At 40.5% G+C, this 18168-nt stretch overlaps 1 protein-coding gene across 9 annotated transcripts in view; it reads left to right on the plus strand.

Moving 5' to 3' along the window:
• Positions 1 to 18168, plus strand: part of CABIN1 (calcineurin binding protein 1) — a 116851-nt gene that overhangs the window by 65130 nt on the left and 33553 nt on the right. For all 9 annotated transcript variants that reach the window (XM_030500333.2, XM_030500335.1, XM_030500332.1 and 6 more), the window contains 4 exons: positions 11469 to 11632; positions 13528 to 13624; positions 14825 to 15466; positions 15946 to 16020. In XM_030500333.2, coding sequence (XP_030356193.1) covers positions 11469 to 11632; positions 13528 to 13624; positions 14825 to 15466; positions 15946 to 16020 — 978 coding nt within the window. The remainder of the gene's footprint in view (positions 1 to 11468; positions 11633 to 13527; positions 13625 to 14824; positions 15467 to 15945; positions 16021 to 18168) is intronic.

An 18168-nucleotide genomic window follows, 5' to 3' on the forward strand; every position in this document is an offset into this window, starting at 1 on the left:
GGGCCGGGCGCTGTGGTGAGGGGGGGGCGGCGGGGCGCCCTCCCAGGCGCTCCGCTAGGGCCCGGCACGGTGTTGTAGTTAAGTTTGCTTCCTCTCAGCCGGCAGCAGCGCGGGTAGCTGCCGGGCTCCCCGCGCTGCAGGGCGTTTCTCGGTGTGGCTGCGGGCGCCCCTGCCCGCGGGTGTTAGAGCCCTTCCCCGAGCAGCTGGTACCGCCGTGGGGAATCCCTTCCTCGGGGCCGGGCTGAGGCGCTCCGGCTGCCAGCCCGCAGGGCTCGCCCCCATCGCCTGCAGGCAGGAGCTGTGTGCGATCTGGTGACATTTGCCTTCGTGCTTGGGAAATACTTGTTTCGTTAGTTCGGTTCGCCTGCGGTCAGACGCTGTAACAGATCTGCTTTGCTGCGCGGAGGAAAAGCCTGAGAGCGATGGGAGACGGAGAAGTCGAGAGAAGTTTGGAAGGGGGGACGAAAGGGTGAGGGATTTTTGTTGTCTTTGGTCTGTATTGTTTGGGTTTTCTCGGTCTCCTTCCTCCACCCCCTTAGTGGGATGAATTATTTAGCACCTCGATTTAAATTCAGCCCTGAAGCTGGCAAGGGGAGGCTTTCATGTCTAGAAGAAGAAAGGAGACGGTAGGTCTGTAAAAATCATGTCTGTCACAGAGCAACCCAGCTGTGATCTCTGGTGTGCACTCTGCCGTTCTGCCTACGACAGCCAGGCTCACGCTGGAGATTCCCCTTCTTACCGGTGACCTAACAGCAAAGCCTGTTGTTCAGCATCTATTTTGCATGAGCTACTATGCTGTAGCAGTTGCTGCTTCATTCAGCTAGAGAGGGAGGATAAGAGGATTCCAATTTAATAAGCAGTTTGTTAAAACCAGTCAGCTTTGTCTGGTCACATGTTTATAATTTTAGAATGTAAGTCTTAATTGCAGTAAATTCTGGTGGTGTGCATAAAGCAGTGCCACATGCTGTTTGCAGCATTGGCTGTGGCAGCTTTGTGTTTCTGTTTTTTTTTAATTTACTGCAGCATGTGTTTGCTTGTGCAGTGGCAGATTTTGGTGTGTGCTGTGGGTATTCTGCATGAAGCAGATCGAGGAATCAGAGCATATGCTGTGGAGGTTTTTATTGCCCAGAGAGCTGCAAGATGTGTCTTTTTTTATTGGAGCATATTCAGGTTGATGTCTTGAATACCCAGATACTGTTCTGCTTGTTTTCAATAATAGGACTTTAGTGTGTTTTTTGCATTCTTATTGGAGTCTGAAGTACTCTAAATGTTGGGGCCTTCCTCTCTCCTCCTCCCCCTTGCTAATTACTCTGGTTGTTCTCAAACAAATAATTCCTATCTCTCAAAATCCCTGAAATCAAACACCAGCAGGCTGCACCCTGTCTTCTGCTTAGCTCAGTGAGTCACTGCCATGTCTTGTGGTAGATTAAGCTGTTGTACTCTTGCTGCTGGTTGAATATTGAAGATCCCCTGTGTATACTGTGATTTACGTTACTGTAAATAGGGTAATTGAATTACAGCTTCTCTGCAAAGTCTTGTTCCTCTGGTGTTATCAAAGATCAGCCAACTTTAGTTGGGGTGCTAGGCAGGCTGCTGCCTAAATGTTGGCTGGAATTAGACATTTCCACTAGCTCTTACAATTGAATAAAGAACTACTTTTTTTTCATTGGTTTTAAACCCTGTATTGCTGAGGAAGCCCCGGGAGTCTCGAAAGCAAGAGCATTAGGTGTTAATCCCTCCTCCAAGGTAAAATATTTGAGTAACAGAGTTAATGGCATTCTTTTTTGTGCATGAATTCCTGTATCAGAGGCGAAAAGGTATTCTGAGGTTAGCTATGGGGTGCATAACAGTAAGAGATTTTTTTGCCTTTTATAGCAGTCAGGATTCATTCAGGGCCTCCACTTGCTGGACAGAGGAGGGAAGTGTTCTTATGGATGCTGCTGTAGTGGGGGAAGAAGAGAGAATTAAATGAGTTATCTGTCAGCTCCTAATGACTTAATTTGAGGATCTTAATTGGTGAGGATGAAATGTGCAAACTCACGCAGAGCTTTAGTTGAGACAAGTATGTCTTCTCCATGGCTTGACTCCTTTTTACTGCTACATCTGTCTTTTTGGGGTTCATAACTGCTAATACGGGATATTTGTTTCTTAGTACCTGTTTTAAATAAGCTGTTTCCTGCCCTCAACTTCAGCTGACAAACAGTTTGAAATCCAGGATGTATACTACTGTCATTCCTAAGCCAGTATGAAACCTCAGACAGAACTGTGACCTTCAAATAGGAACTAAGTCATGCACTTGCAAACACATGTCTTTATAAAACTGGCGTTAAGAAAAGGGAATAGGGAACCCTAGTCAGATCTTACAGGTTTCTGATTCAAGATTAAAAGGCTTTTCCACTAGCTCCTGCTGTCATTGTACCTCTGTCAGAACACTAGAGGAGTTTAAATTTTTGTTCCATTCTCTGTTGCTTTTGTTCTTCTCAACATTGATGAAAGAGGCAAGTAATTCTCTGTGCTTCTAGATTGTGTGCACGTACTGAAATACCATCTAGTGATGGAGCGTGCCATTCTTGTTGCTTTCCAAGAGACTGTTAGGATTTGATGGCTAATAGTGAACAGTTGAGTATGTATGGCACTTTATATTTTCTCCTGGTTGGTAGTACTTGTTTATATTCGTGCTATTAAAAAAATACTGACAGTTCTTCATTACATCTGAATATGCAGCTCTCAATTTTTGTAAACAACATCACTGTCTATTTAGTGGAATTTACTAGCTTTTTCCCTAATATGTTCCTAAATAAGCTGCAAACCCCCTACCTATGTATATTTTGAAGGTTGTGGCTCATAAGCTACTAAACATGAGTCTGAGGTCTAGCAGCTCCAACGAGAATTTAATGTAACTTTGCCAATACCCAACCAGAGCTGGTTGTTACAACCACATATTGATATGTCACTTCCTAATGACAGCATGGCTCTTTTCTTACCAAGTTGCAGTATGTACAATACTCAAAATTGTGTGGGTTTTCTTGTGGCATTAGCTTGAACCTACTTATTTTTTTATGCTTACCAGGGCGGTTGAGAGACGCTGTGCCTAACAGGTTGCTGAGGAAAAATGTACTCTTGAGAAGTCCTTATGTGTGCCCCCAAAGTTAAATGGTGTGGCTGCATGATCACTCACAATGCTCTGAGATAAGAGAAGCTCATGTATCCGAAGGATGCACCTTAGCCAAAAGGTGTCATAAGGGCAATATTTCTAGGTAATTTTATATGAAGATGAAATTTTCTATCAAGATGAAATTAAGCTGAAGGCTCTTCTCTAATAGTTATAAAGATTATCACTTGATTGCATTTTATGAGCTGGCATGTGATACTGATTTAGGTTTTCTCTTTTCAAAGCTGTGATGGAAACTAGTAGCAAGTGTTCTCTGGACCTTTTTTATTTATGTTCCTTCAGGCTCAAAGATCTCTTTCACCAGGATCTCCTAATGCCATGTGTTCCAGTGATTTGGTGCTGACAGAAAGAACACTGAGTGCTTGATCAGTGCTGTTTTCTGAAATGATAGCATTTCCTCTGCACTACTCATCCAACCTGAGACCCTCCAGCTTTTGGTATTTTCTGAGATTTTGAGTCAAACTTGGTGATATATTGTAAAACACACAGGTGGATGATGTTACTTTTTCAAAGCATTATATGAGTATGCTGAAGTATTTTGCAAACGCTGGGATTTTATAGGTTTTCATCTTGATGTTTTAGTGTGGGTGTCATTATGTAGAAGAGAGTCTGAAAGATGAAAGACACTCCATGCTGTCAGTGCAGGGAAGCTGGATGTCAGCTGTGGGGCGGGAGTGGGCAGTTCAGCATTTTGTTTGCTGAAAAGTAAGGGATGTAGGATTAAAGAGCAGGTTTTGTTGGTGTTAAAAATTGAGTGTTTTGGTAAAAGAACCTTCTAGCGCTCCAACAGCCTAGTTTAAAGAACTCAAATCAGTTGAGTATGTATTGGGTAATCAGTAATTTACATCTGGAACTTGGATGTTTAAGTATGTGAAAATATGTTTCTTCCAATACTGTGAAATCCTTGAAGCCTACTGAAATAGTAGAAGTTGGCATCCTGTACGAGAAGGAGACACTTACTCCAGTGTTTCAGCATGAAGAATCTCCAGACAGCTAATTATATGTTAACAATGTGCTGAATCTCAACAATTATCACACCTTTTAATGTTACAAAGTTCTTTTCCTCCTTTTCTTTCTGGTATCATGTATACTGCACTAGGTGATGGAGGTGAATCAGCGTAACCTGTTTGGAGATAGACAGCTTTAGGTTCCTATAAGGCAGGTAGGTAGGATTTGGCATTTTTCTTTTGCTGCACTCACCCACCCAACTTGAAAATTAGCTGATGTTCTTGTGAAAAATCTGTCATCTTTTTCTTGTAGCAGCTGCCTTGCCCTTGGCCCATTTGGGCATTCCACAGGTTGTGTCATTCTCCCCATCCTTTTGAACATCTATCTTATGTTTAACTTACTTCTCCATTTAAGCACTGTCCTGTTGTTATTCCCAGAGGAGTGGAAAAGCTATGTTTTGGAGAGTGAGATATTTATCTCCGGACTTTAACTCTTCTGTCCCTGCATTAGATTGCTAGGTATTTCTAATCTCTCTTCTTCATACCCAGGCTTTGTTATGCTTTGCTACTCTTGCATTCTTTTAAGGCAGGAGTGTTGTCAGGATACTGTTGGTAATACAGCGTGCCAGGTTTGACTGGTTTTGCGTATTACCGGATATAGGCAGAGATGATAGCTGATAGTTCTGTATTCTGAAGCAGTTTTTTATTTTCTTGAAACAGGGTTGAATTAACCCTCCCTCCACCAGGTAGAATCTAATACCGGTTAAAGTGCCTGTATGTACGCTACTAGCTGTTTAATTTGTAACCCCTGGGGAGATGGGGACAGTCACTCTAGTGACACAAGTGTAGGGGTCTAGGTGAAAACCATCAATCCTGAAACTTGCCCTTCTCTGGCAACCAGCGGCTTCTCCCAGTGATGTTAGCCCCAATTCTCTTTGTGGTTCTGCAGCACCTCCATTAGGAATGAGTAGTAGGGCTCAACCTTGGTGTGCCACTGACAGAAACCAGAACGGCCTTGCAGACTCACCACTTGGCATTTGTCCCACAACTGTATCTTCTATTCCATCTCTGCTCTGGCACCGCAGACTTGCAGAGTAGAGAAATGAGGAGCTAGTCAAGAGGGAATCTAAGGATTGTTTCTTAGAGTACTCAGGGGAAGGGTACTCCACTGGTGCTGTTGGTGTTAACCTGGAAATGTAGTGCAGGGAACAGTCGTAATCATCAAAGGGATGTTGTGTTTTGCACACACCTCCTTATGTTTCCTGGGTTTTTCAAGTGGATAATGTCTGCCTGAGGCACATATCAGAGAAGCTCCAGAGGCAATACAGCTGTGTCATTGCTTGAACAGGATTACGCCTTAAAAACAGGTTTTAAGAGAATGCCTGTCTCTCCTTGCTTTCTTCTCTGTCTGTCTTTCCTTTGCAGCCATGGAGTAGAATGGATTCTTTGCTGCCCCCTTTTTTTTTTTTTAATTGTCTGTTTAGCCATTTCCTTTAAAAAGAAATGGTGTGACTTTTGTTGACATTGTTGTGAAATTACATGGTACATGGGAACCATCTGAGTAAGAACTCTTCAAGCCTCCTGACCCAGTGAACAAAACCCTCCAGATTCAGCCTGGCAAATGTCCAAACCCAGTGTTCTGCAAAGGCTGTCTGTAGACCTCAGTTTCTGTTTCACTAATTCCACCTGAACTCGTAACCCGTCATCTTAACAAGGCATTTCTGGCTTTATATAATTGCTTATGCAGCAAGGAAATGACTCCCTTTCCTTGCCTTGTGTGTGCCCCCCTGACTCATGCTCACACATAATAGTCTCTCCAAGTGGGTACGGCTTGCGTGTTCTTTTCATTAAAACAAATTCAGTGCCAAGTCAACTGTAAAATGATTGTTCTAGAAATTGAAAAATCTGAAATTTAAGACTCTGAAAATATGTTGTATTTTGAAGACACAAACGAGGTGAAAATGGCCCATTATGTTTCTTTATCAACATATGATAATGAGAGCATATGGAGCATTTTCATTTGTCAGTATTTTTCATGCTGCTCTCTTGCTAAAATAATGTTGCAGAATTCCACAGTGTTTCCAGAAAGCATGCATGCTGTTTATTCACTTCCAGGTGTGTGTGTGTTTAAAAAAGAAGAAAAAAAGACATAGACAACATTTACCTTGCAGACCAGGAATTGTAATCCTGCTTGGTTCTGACTTACCGAAAGGAAGTTGCTGCAGTTTTGCCTTATTTCTATTTCCTTTTCCAGGCTGATAAAATATCATTTATTTATTATCACACCATTTTTTTACATTCCGTTACTGTAGTATGTGAACAAGACTAACAGCAGGCAAGAGGAGTGCTCCTTAAATACTCTGAAAAAGTTCGTAAGATTTTTCTGTAATTGGCTAAGTTACAAAAAGTAGAGGCTGCCTTTTCTTCCTTGATTACGCAAATCCCTGCAGCTAATAATTTTACTATTTGGAATATAGGTGCTTTCATTTCTTAATACTTTTGTGCTCACTCACATTCCTGTTCACAAAGGTGGAATTGTTCCACTACATTCTGAAAGGCAGTAAGGATGAAATGAGGAATTGAGGAAGAAAAACAACAGAATTGTCTGTAGGAAAGAAGAAAAGCCAAAAACGGCTGACAGGGTAAAATACCAAGAGATATGGGAGCACTTTTAAGATTGGATGAGAGAAGGTGGTTTAGCAATTTACTACATGGGGGAGGGAGCAGTTTTGATGGTTACACTTAGAACTAGCAGGAAGCCCCAAGTTAAGCAAACACATGCTTACCGGCTTGAACCTAAATAGAGCAATGCTTACACAGAGGAGTGGGGGTATTCAAGGTTCTGTGCTGTACTTTCTTAGCTGGAAAGGGTGAGGTTTCAAATCCTATGTGCTGAAACTGTTCAGCTTGAACCATGTTCCTTTCCTTTTCAGGCCCCCAGCGCAAAGTAATTGCATGTTGACATAAGTAACTGTGAAGAGAGGACGCAAGTCAAACGACAAGTGCTTCAGTATGTTGTGTGTAAAAACCGTGTATTAAAACAAAGACTTAAACAAAAAAGGGTTTAGGAAAGTGTCCGTTTTCCAGGGATTATGCAGTTGTGCTTAGTTCAATTTCTGATTTCAAAATACTGTGTAGGTTGTTGCATTATTAATCGGTGGTTTCCCTGCACAACTTCATTAGTTGGTTTATTAGTTTTGTCATGTTTTCAGACAATCTTAAAATAGTATTTATATTAAATATGCTTTTTCTAAGAGCTCTTGGTAGGACGTTACTGAGACTGACAAATGAAGAAGCGTGGTTTTGCTTCGGTCACTTGAAGGCAGCAGCGGAATTGAGTTTGTTATATATGGTATAACTTGCACTTCTGGGACCCCTTGGAAAAAAAGAGGGAATTGAGTCATAAGTAACTGGAGGTCCGTATTTGTAGCAGTAGTCTTTTTACGTGTTTGCTTGTTGCGTATGAATTGGATCATCTGAAGTGTGACTAGCATTACTCCATTTCGTTAAGAAGAGAAACCATGGAGCACTCCATAGGGTTTGATCTCTGCTTAGAAAATGGCTTACTCTGAAGCTCTGCAGCATCAGCAGCAGCCATCCCCAGAGAAGTTTGGGTTTTGCTGAGAACCGTCAGCCTTCCCTCCTCAGAGAGGCATTCCTAAACCCCAGGGAATCCCTTCCCATAAAGTTCTGGAGTAAGCAGCAAGGAGGAATAATAAGTACTTCCTTCCTTTCTATTTTCAGTGGCTGAACTAGAAAGTATCCACTAATGCTGTAGCTCATGCTCACAAAACCCTGCGTGGTATGGTCCTCTTTTCCTCACCCTCCTCCCCAAGTCTTCAATTTTTCTGCAAGGAGAGGTTGTGCAGCAAGTTTTAAGCTGAAAAAAAAAAAGCCTAAATTGTCACCAGGAATATGGTTGGCTGACTTCATTATTCAGTTTCATATTTAATGTAAAAAGCAGAAGTTATTTGCAGAATTTTCATGTGCTCCAGATTTATTCTTTCTTCCCGCAGTGCATATCAGGCTTGCTTCCCCCACCCCCAGCTCTCACAGAGTGTGTGTTTAGCTAGGAAGGCATGGAGAGCAGCTTGATGTTTTGGATCTTGAGAGGCATTTTGGAGTTTTTGGAAGTGTCTCACTCCTTCCTCTAGTTTCATGTAAACAGCTTTGCTGGCTGTTGCAGAGGGAGGAACCTTTCAGCTGCGGGAATGGTGGCCAGCAGAAAGGAGCAGTGTGTTGGATGTAAAATCCTTTTGGTGGCCAGAGCCAAAGACATTTTGTCAAGTGTCCTAAGTGGGGATAATCAGTAACAAAATCTTTCAAAGAACTGCAAATGTTTCTCACAAGGATCTGCGCTCCTCTCTGTGTGTACTGTCACAGAGGTACTTTGCTAACAAATCTGAATTTTCAAATTATCATCTGAAAACTTTAATTTTAGTCAAACTGAATAACTTTTTCCAGTCTCCTCCTCAGTTATTTCATTACAGGCTTTGCATTTCTATCTTTCTTAAGTTTTGTTTAAAAAAAAAAAAAAATTGCCTAACATCAGCTTTTTAAAAAGGTTGCAGTGGATGATCTGAATTCAGACATATTCTTCTTGAAGGTTACTGATACTTAGGAAGGAAAAACTGATGCCTGATGGGCTTAGTTAAACTTGTCTTTGGGAGAAGTTTGAATGAGACTCTTCCTTTAGTCTCTGACTCAACTTGAAGTCTTAAAAAGAATTCAGTATCACTCATAAATTCTGATAAACTCATTTTAACATCAGCGTTTTGTATATTGCTTAGTAAAATCACAGTGGCTGAAATGAAGATTCTGCCATCTGACTCCTGATGGCAGGTTTCTTTCTGCTTTTAGCTTGAGGCTGCATGTGAAACAGGCAGGTATGTAACATAGGACAGTAATCTTATTTATTGCAAGTCAACACATGAAAAGATCGTGACTTCCCTTATAAAATCAAACCTTTATCAAGGTAAAACTTAATATGTAAACTTAAATGCCCTTAATGTGGGTTTTAATTTAGGCTCTTCCAATGTGTCCTGTTTTAGAAAGACAGAAGAGCAGCATTTCTCATAATATGCAACTTGGCTTTTATCATGTGGACTTTGTCACCTTCACAGCTTTGTAGCTGCAGTTAGCAGAATCTGTCATTGCAAATGGGTTTACTGCATTATTGTAATCTCTGGAGTAGTGTTAAAATGTATAGAATCATAGAATCATAGAATCGTAAGGGTTGGAAAGGACCTTAAGATCATCTAGTTCCAACCCCCCTGCCATGGGCAGGGACACCTTGCCCTAAACCATGTGGCTCAAGGCTCTGTCCAACCTGGCCTTGAACACTGCCAGGGATGAAGCATCCACAACCTCCCTGGGCAACCCATTCCAGTGCTTCACCACCCTCACTGTAAAGAACTTCTTCCTTATATCTAATCTAAACTTCCTCTGTTTAAGTTTGAACCCATTACCCCTTGTCCTACCACTACAGTCCCTAAGGAAGAGTCCCTCCCCAGCATCCTTGTAGACCCCCTTCAGATACTGGAAGGCTGCTATGAGGTCACCACGCAGCCTTCTCTTCTCCAGGCTGAACAGCCCCAACTTCCTCAGTATACATGGGACGTGTGAGAGCTGCAGAATTGTTTCAGCTTGTTCCAGATAAGGCAGCTGAAAGCTCCCTCCAATGATGTGCCTAATTCAGATGAAGGATGAGATAATGCTGAAAAAGACCAGGAACTTACATGTTGGCTGTCTTCCATTCCTACACAATGTATCTAAGTTGACCATAAATTGTTTTGTATAGTCAAATTGGCTAAGTAGGTTGTTGCAATGGGGTGCCGTGATGAGGCATTCAGTTGTTTTAGGATTTGGCAGAAACCCAGTTTATGTACGTGCAGAGAAGCAAAAAGTGTCAGCTCCAGAATGTGTTTCATCTGTGGCCCGAAAGGAAAGTCATTGTATAGTTTGGGGGAAGAAAAAGTTTCTCATTTTAAATGAAGTCTGTGCTGCTTTATGGAACTGTCACCTTCAAGATCTGTATGTGCTTGAGAGCTACTGAGCTGCACAAGCAGATAAGATCTTTGCCACCAAGCCACAGAAGGTACGTGTGGAGGTTGGTAATTGGGGATAGGAGGAAGCAACAGTTGTGCCTCAGGGGTCAGTCATGGTGGGGGTATAGGTACTTCCTGGGAAAGGAAAGCTACAAAAAAAGGTTTGAAAAAGAGATACAGGAAGCAAAGAGGAAAAATAGCTTTGTCTGTGATCATCAGGGTGTAAGAATAGAGAGCATGAGGAAGAGCAAGAGTAAGAAAATTTGGCAGGACAGGCTGTGCATTATATCTGGTTGAAGCGATTGTTTCCTATTTAAAAACACTGATATTTGTTGGGTTTTCCCAAGTTCTTCTACATCCTATGGAGCAGAACTGCAGATTCTCTGAACGCATGCAGGGGGAGGGTCTGTTGTAGATGGGTCGGTTATGTATCTGCTTCTTTTGTGGTCAGATGTCATCTATGATTGCAGTAATCATTTTCTTTGCTTCCACTTTGCATTAAGTTCTGAAGAATTTTGCTCACACTGAAAGCAAAGCTAAAAATATCAAAGCAAGACCTTTAAACAAGGATACAGGAGTAAATATTTGTATATCCTGCTTTCTGAACAGGTTTGGAAAGCAAAATTGATTTTCCATCAGGTCTCCTATCGATGAGACTATTCTTTCCTGCATTGTCACAAAATGGTTTACACAACCAGAGGATTTTAATCTTAAAAAGCTGCTATAGGAAGAGCTTCAGGACTGAATAAAGCACAAGGGAGGGGTTTGCACTGAGGTAACAGCAGGTTTTGTAAATGGTCATAAGTGGTAGCTGGGGATAGGCATTTTTCCTTCTCCTTTGACTTACCAGTAATGGCAAAAATTGAGCTGACTAACCATAATTAAATTATGTTTTTCATGAGACTCCAGCCTTGCTCCCCAAAGATTCCCTTGTCCCAGAAATTTAATTAGAAGGGTCAGGATGTATGCACAACTGTTTGAATCTGCCACTGGAAAATGGATACTGCTGAGGAATCTGATTCTTCCTATCAGACTGGTTAGTGCTGTGATGAACACTGATGATACCAAGGCAGTAACCAAGTTCCTAAGACTTGGTTACTAAGAATTAGTTCCTGAGAATCAGTTGACTCGGATCTCCCTGTCTGAAGGACCACAGCATTTGTCTATCCATTATTTCCCTGACCCTCAGTGAAATTCAGTACCCTGCGGAATCTCACCTATATCTGAAGATTTCAGTTGGATCCTTCTGTCCTCTTTGGTTGGATCCCTCTTTAGAGGTTTCCTCTTTTTCTTTCTCTGCAGGGAATCTGGCGCATCCCCGTGGATGAGATCGACCGCCCGGGCAGTTTTGCATCTCATATGAACCGCTCTATTGTCTTACTGCTAAATGTACTGTCACAACTAAAGGATTACAACACCTTGCTGAAAGTCTCATCTATGCTGCAGAGGACCCCTGATCAGGGAAAGTATGGTCTATTTATTTTAATCCATCACTTTGTAAAGCATTGAATATATTTTGTTCACTGTGTAGCTATTTTATTTAGTTTAGGAAAAGTCTTTAAACAGATTCCTCAGGAATATAGTGGAATGATGGTTAATTTTTCTCAGGATTGCAATTCCATAGTAGAACCTAGAATTTCTCTTGAAACTCAGAGCAGCCATAGAGCTGCCTTGATAGACTTGCAGAGGCTTTCTGTCGTGTGGAGGGATTCACTGGTGGAACAGAGCATCGTGATTTCTGCACCCTTCTGCTGGCCTCTTGCATAAGAGCTATGTCCAGTGAGGGAGGTCATGGCCCAGGCATCCTGCCTTCCTGTAATCCTTGACGGCCTGAACAATGGTTATGTGCCTGTTGGCAGCTGATGCTATTTAAAAAGCTTATCCTATTCATGGGAGATCTAATTTTAATTGCATTAACCTTATTTAAGAAAAAAGAAGCCATTTAACGTGAGCTATATACAGATTCATATCAATTGGAAGACCAAAATAAACATCTAAGGAAAACATTGAAGCAGTTGAGGTATAATTCTGGTAGCTTGCCGAGTGGGAAATGTTGAAATCAGTCTCTGGCAAATGCTAAGGAAATTGAACTGGATGATTGATGGCAATAAGTTGGAGGCATTGAAGGTTTCTTCATGTGTTTTTGAGTGTGAGGGCATGTGAATTTGCATAGATTGTAGTATGTCTGGGAATGTCACCGCATGTTCAGCAAACTTGAAGCCAAAAATACTTTGACTTTTAGCATATCTGAAGTACTGGACCGTAGAAGGTTTAAATTCTGTCCTAAGCAAGCCCATAGTTGTACTAAAAATATTATGTTATTTATAAGTCTAGACTGAATTTAACAAACAAGTAATTTGACATGTTGGATCGGCCAGTGCCAGCTATGGTGAACTTATAAATGCAAACATTCTGGGTGTGTCTGGTATATGCCTGTAACAACCCTATTTTTAAAAACAGGGAGGTTTTAGCTGAACTTTAGTTATTACTGAACTAACGGGGAATCAGGTTTTTGTATCTTTTGTCCAAAAAGCAAACCATAAAATTTTAATTGCCAGTTTAATGCACTATTGTAGAGAGAAAATGTGTATTAAAAATGTTGGCTTTTTGACTGAAATAGTACCCTTCAAAATTTACTTGATTTTTAGCCCTCTCAGTAAAACCAGGTAATTCTGAAATAGAAATTCAGTTTTCCTCAAACTCAATTGGGTGGGATTGATGGCTGGAAGTGTTTTCCTTCAAAGTGGACTAAAGCATTTCGTCAGAATACACTGAAGTTACAATGCTCTTGTAAATTAAATGAAGCTATAGATTGAGTAAGTTTTACACATACAATTTTTTTTTTTTTAATTAATAATACTAAATAGGAAAAAAGGTATTAGTATCCAGAACATGAAAATCCCGTCAGTTGAGGATAGCTTTGTGTGACTGATGGGCCTTTTCAAGAAAAAGTTAGATTAAAAAGCTGGTATTTGAGGGGCACAGAAGGGTTGATGTAAGAAAACTCCAATTCTGGTTGTCTGTTTTGCTCTGGGTTTGGTTTGCTGGGTTGTTTTTTTTTCCTTTCCCCTTCCCTCTGTTTGTAGATCCTGCTATCTTTTGCTTCATGCATGTCATCTTTGATGGTTATGCAGAGGGGAGAAGTGGAGGGAAACATAGCTAGTGTGTTAGATTTCAATATGCAACTATTCATGGTGTTTGCTTTCTTCTAACTTGCTTTAAAATTGTGTTGAGTTTTTTGGGGGGGGGTGTTTATTTGTTGGAGGGGGTTTGTTTTCTTTCCAATGTCCTGCTTCCTGCTTTTAAAGTTCTATAAGCTTTGGGCAGGTGGCTTAATTTCTGTTACCCTACTGTGGCACAGGAAGTACCTGCGTGATGCAGATCGCCAAGTTCTGGCCCAACAAGCCTTTGTGCTTACAGTGAAAGTGTTGGAGGACACTCTCAACGATCTGACACAGGTAAATGTGTTCAATGGTCCTTGATTTAGTAATTAGATTTTTCTAGGTTTAGTTTGCTGACCTTAGATCTCCTGAGGCTGAAGTGCTACATTATTATCACTTATTTCTAATACCTTTTGTTTATATGCAACTACATATTAAACTTCCTTCCAGCATTGTTGTCTTTTGTTTTTGAAATCCAGTAACAAATAACAGTTGTTGAGAACTGATTGCAGTAAGTTTGGTTGGACTGTCCCTAAAATTTCAAATGATGGTAGTTTTGTGGAGTATAAGAACAGCTACATTTACAGGTGGGGTCTATTGGAAATTTCCCTTTAAAATGAACTAATATTCCTCTTGCAAACTAAAACCAGACAACTAGATATTATGTACTGGTTCTTGACAGCACCACACCTGTCAAATTAATTGTAATTTAGATGAAATTTTAAGAAGTCAGATAGAAGCTAATTGTTTTCCAGGTGAAGATAACTGGAACTTGGAAGTTTACTTGATAAATGCATTCCAGGAATTGTTTGTTCCTAAAGGCTTTCCAAGTTAACTAAGTATAGTAAAATAAAGCTTCTTTAAGAACACTGGAACTCTGTCTATGAAATAGTTTGTTCATAAATCTGGATGGAAGAATTGTATCAATAGCAGGTTTTGAAAGAAGAGATGATGTACTGAGGTTTTCTGCCTTTGGACCATCACCAAAGAAAAAGTACAAAAATTAAAATACTCAGCAGAGTTTAACATACTGCTTGATCTACTAACAAGAAGGTTATGTAAGAGCAACCAAGGGGAAGATTCTTAAATTTGGGGTTGATTTGCAGCTGCCAAAAGGAACAGGTTTGGTTTTGCTTTCAGTATATTACAAGAAAATTTTGTGCTGTTAAAACCTTGTATTTCATTTAGTTGCATCCCCTTGTACTTCAGTATAGACTGAAGTAGTGTGTGGGGAAAAAACATTTCAGCTTTGGTTCAGCCTGTGCTGTTGATTTCTCTGTGGTGTTTTTACTGATTAAAATACTTTAATTGTAAGAGTTGTGGCATGGATTAATTAATATTCAGGAACAAACAAGAGTGAACCTAGAATAAATGCATTTTCTTCAGCAGAAGCAGTAACGTAAAGATACTCACTGTCAGTTTTCGTGGTAGTCATAGCTGTGCTCAAATGCTTTCTGATTTCAATAATAACAGAGAAGAAGGATCTCTTTTATTAAGGTTTCAGAAGATCAGAGTTCCAAGTCTTCAAACCTTGCTTCAGGAAGGATGACAACAGACGTCTCTAATAAAACTAGTGCTGAAGAGGGGAAAGAGGTTCTTCCCAAAAAGCCGGTTTTATCGGATGGAGTAGCACATAGTACTGAAAATGGAGTAAAGGAGGTGACACAGGGACAAATTCCCAATGCTATGGACATATTGGAACAAGAGGACAAGAATGACAAGGAAATTAAAGAGCTCCCTGGCCCTGGTTCAGTTGAGCCTATGGATCTTGATGGATATTCCAAGGACCCTGAAAAATTTGATTCTTCATGTAAACGCAGTGAGCCAGAACGTCTTCAGTCTGGCAGGAACTCCAAGGAGAGAGCTCCAGAGAGCCGGACTCCAGAACTTTCTTTGGAAGAGCTAAGTATCAGCTCAAAACATCAGCAGCAGGCAGCTAAAGGAATAGTTCAGCCAGTACCTACAGAAGAACCTGTGCAGAGATCAAGCAGGAAAAGGAAATTACTTGAGGATGTGGAGTCTGGAAAAACACTTCTGCTTGATGCTTATAGAGTATGGCAGCAAGGTCAGAAAGTTATGGCCTATGACCTGGGTAAAATTGAGAAGATCATGTCTGAAACGTACATGCTGATTAAACAGGTAAAGTATTTTATCATTAATTGTAATTTCTCTGTGTAACCTCAGACATGATTGTAAAATAACAGTAATTGCCAAACCAAGCAGTATAAAATTGGCCCTGTATTCATTAAAAAGCTGGGGAGAGAAACACCTCCCAAAGAACCATTCTCTTGACAAGACCACTACTGGGGAGGGGTGGGGAGTAGGACCCTCCATGTTTTGGAACTAAATTTTTGAAATAATTTAAGAGCTGCAATACAAATTATATGGGGTTTGTTCATGCTAAATGTTAGTTTGAATTGGGATACTTGTGTATCTTTGAATATATGTTCCTGAATAACTTAAGATCACTGTTCTGCCATAGAAATGCTGCTTCTCCCCATTACTCCCATACTGTACATCTCCATTACTCCCGTACTCTACATCCCCATTTCATGTGAATTCAATTAGATTTATAGATAAGCTAAGTATGACTTAATGAGTTGTGATTCTGTGTTCAGGTGGATGAAGAAGCAGCACTTGAACAGGCAGTTAAGTTTTGCCAGGTGCATATGGGAGCATCAGCACAGAAACAGGTAAGCTCTGTGAAGTCCCTGTCTATTGATAATTAGCTTTTCTTACTTAGTCTATACAATCAAGTGTGTCGCTGAGTGTTTGCAGCAATTGGAAATACCTGCTTTCCTTGTATTGTTGTCATCTAAGACAAGTTGGGCCACATCAGCGCAGGGAGCTCATCCCTATTTATGTCAGGCTTGAAGGACAGTTTGCGTGCCCAAAAGCTTTTGGGAAAACCCCAAACAATCTTCAAATTGAAATATTTATGACACACTAAAATCTTCTTAATGTCCACATCATTCCTCAGCATTTCAAAGATAGTAATAGTTCTCTCTGATCCCTAAAGGCTAACAACCTCATCAGCTCTTCCCTTGCTAACATTGCACTCTGCTCTGGAGATCCCAAATATCTTTTCTCTCAACTTGAATGGTTGAAGATCTGATTTTAACTCTCTTGTATTACTTATGTTTTTTTTAGTTTGTAGTTTCTGGGTTTATCCAGCAAACAATTACAGAGCTGGAAAGGGTTGGCTATTTATCAGTCCTTAATGTGAAATGAAAGCCAAGAAGAAAACTGGATGAATGAAATGTTTAGTGGTCATTCATTTTGCCAGCAAACCATTGGTTGAAAGCCCCAAAGTGTTTTGTGCTCTCTGTAATTTTTGCCATCAGCACACGAGGAAGCAGTTATTCAGCACATTTTGACTGGAAGATGAAATATGTTTTGAAGAAAAATCTATGTTCCTAGTTAATAGTCTGTGTTTTAATACTGTGTGGGGCTTTGTGCATGTTTTATGCTATGAAAACATAGTCTGTGTTATTGATTGCTAGCTTTCAAAAAGTAATTAAAGTAGTATTTGTCTAAAAGTACTTGAAAAAAATCTGTTGGAGTGCAATTTATAAACCTGTTGTCTTTGAGTGTTTCACAAGTGGTTGTCTGTATCATGCTTAAGTTTGTAAAACAGGAAGTGTCTCTTAAGTTTTCTGCACAAGAAAGGCAGACAACTATATGAGTATGTTGAATCATGTTCAGTACTTATTTAAAGTAGAGCTCTTTCAGAAGTGTCTTGAACAAACTTGTTTTATGAGCTGCAGAAATTTATTCTCATTTTCTGCAGTTTGTCTCTTCTGTCCCTCATGTATTTCTTCTCTATTATTTCATCTTCCAGGTATCTCCTGTAACTTCATCTACCTGTCATGTGCCTTACTCAGCAGAGGTGTACAAGGAGAAGTACACGCTCTGACTAGTCTAGAGATATCCCCACAGTGCATTCCAGCTTGCCAGTTACCAGAAAAAAGTATTATGGTTGCAGGGAGGGGGAGGATTGCTGAATTTTCCATCACCTTGCCTAGGCACGAATTTCCATAAAAATGGAAGGATGGACAGTAAAAGCTTTTCAGAATTTCTCTTCATCCTCCAAATTTGGATGAGGCTTTTCTTCTGTAAAATAGACCTATCTCTGCTTTGCAAAAGCATAAGCTTTTAAGGAGGTACATCTCTGATGTTAGCAAGTTAAATACCGCCTTAATGTGTTAAGGGTTTGAATACCTGTCTTGCCTGTTTTTCAATATAAATGTGTTTCTGAAACCTCCAGATAATTCTTCTAGTTTCTGAAGCAAATCTGGTTTCTCTCTCCGGAACACTACCTCTCTTCTTTAGATCTTTTCAACCTAACTTCAGATAGTGCGCGTTGCCTGGTCCTCCCTTCAGTGTGTTAATGTACAAACGCTTTGCAGGAGTAAAGCACAGCTGTTACAGATGCTGATTAATAGACAGAAGAACTTCCAAGGTGAACCTTCTGTATTGTGTAGAGTCAAGAGGGCTTCCTTCTAAGTTTTTCTGCCTAGTGCTGCTGAAGAAAATTGAGGCTGTAAGTCAAGCCCTGTAGCAAGGTTTAATGCTGTCTACTCCGCAGCTTCAGGAGAAGCAGATATTTCTGTGTCTTTTGTGAAAGTTCCAGATGTTATTCTTGTTTCCATTTCAGATATGTGCCTTCCAGTGGAGTTTGAACCTTGTGTTTTCATGCACTATTCTCTTGAATCTGGGGGTGCTTGTTCTCATATCGTTTTGACGAATATTGTTTTACTGGTGATTATTGCCTTGTCCAGGAGGGCAGAGAAGAATTACAGAATCATAGAATGAACTAGATTGGAAAAGACTTTTTAAGA

Source organism: Strigops habroptila, chromosome 11 (assembly GCF_004027225.2).
Source record: "Strigops habroptila isolate Jane chromosome 11, bStrHab1.2.pri, whole genome shotgun sequence".
Taxonomy (NCBI): Eukaryota; Metazoa; Chordata; class Aves; order Psittaciformes; family Psittacidae; genus Strigops; species Strigops habroptila.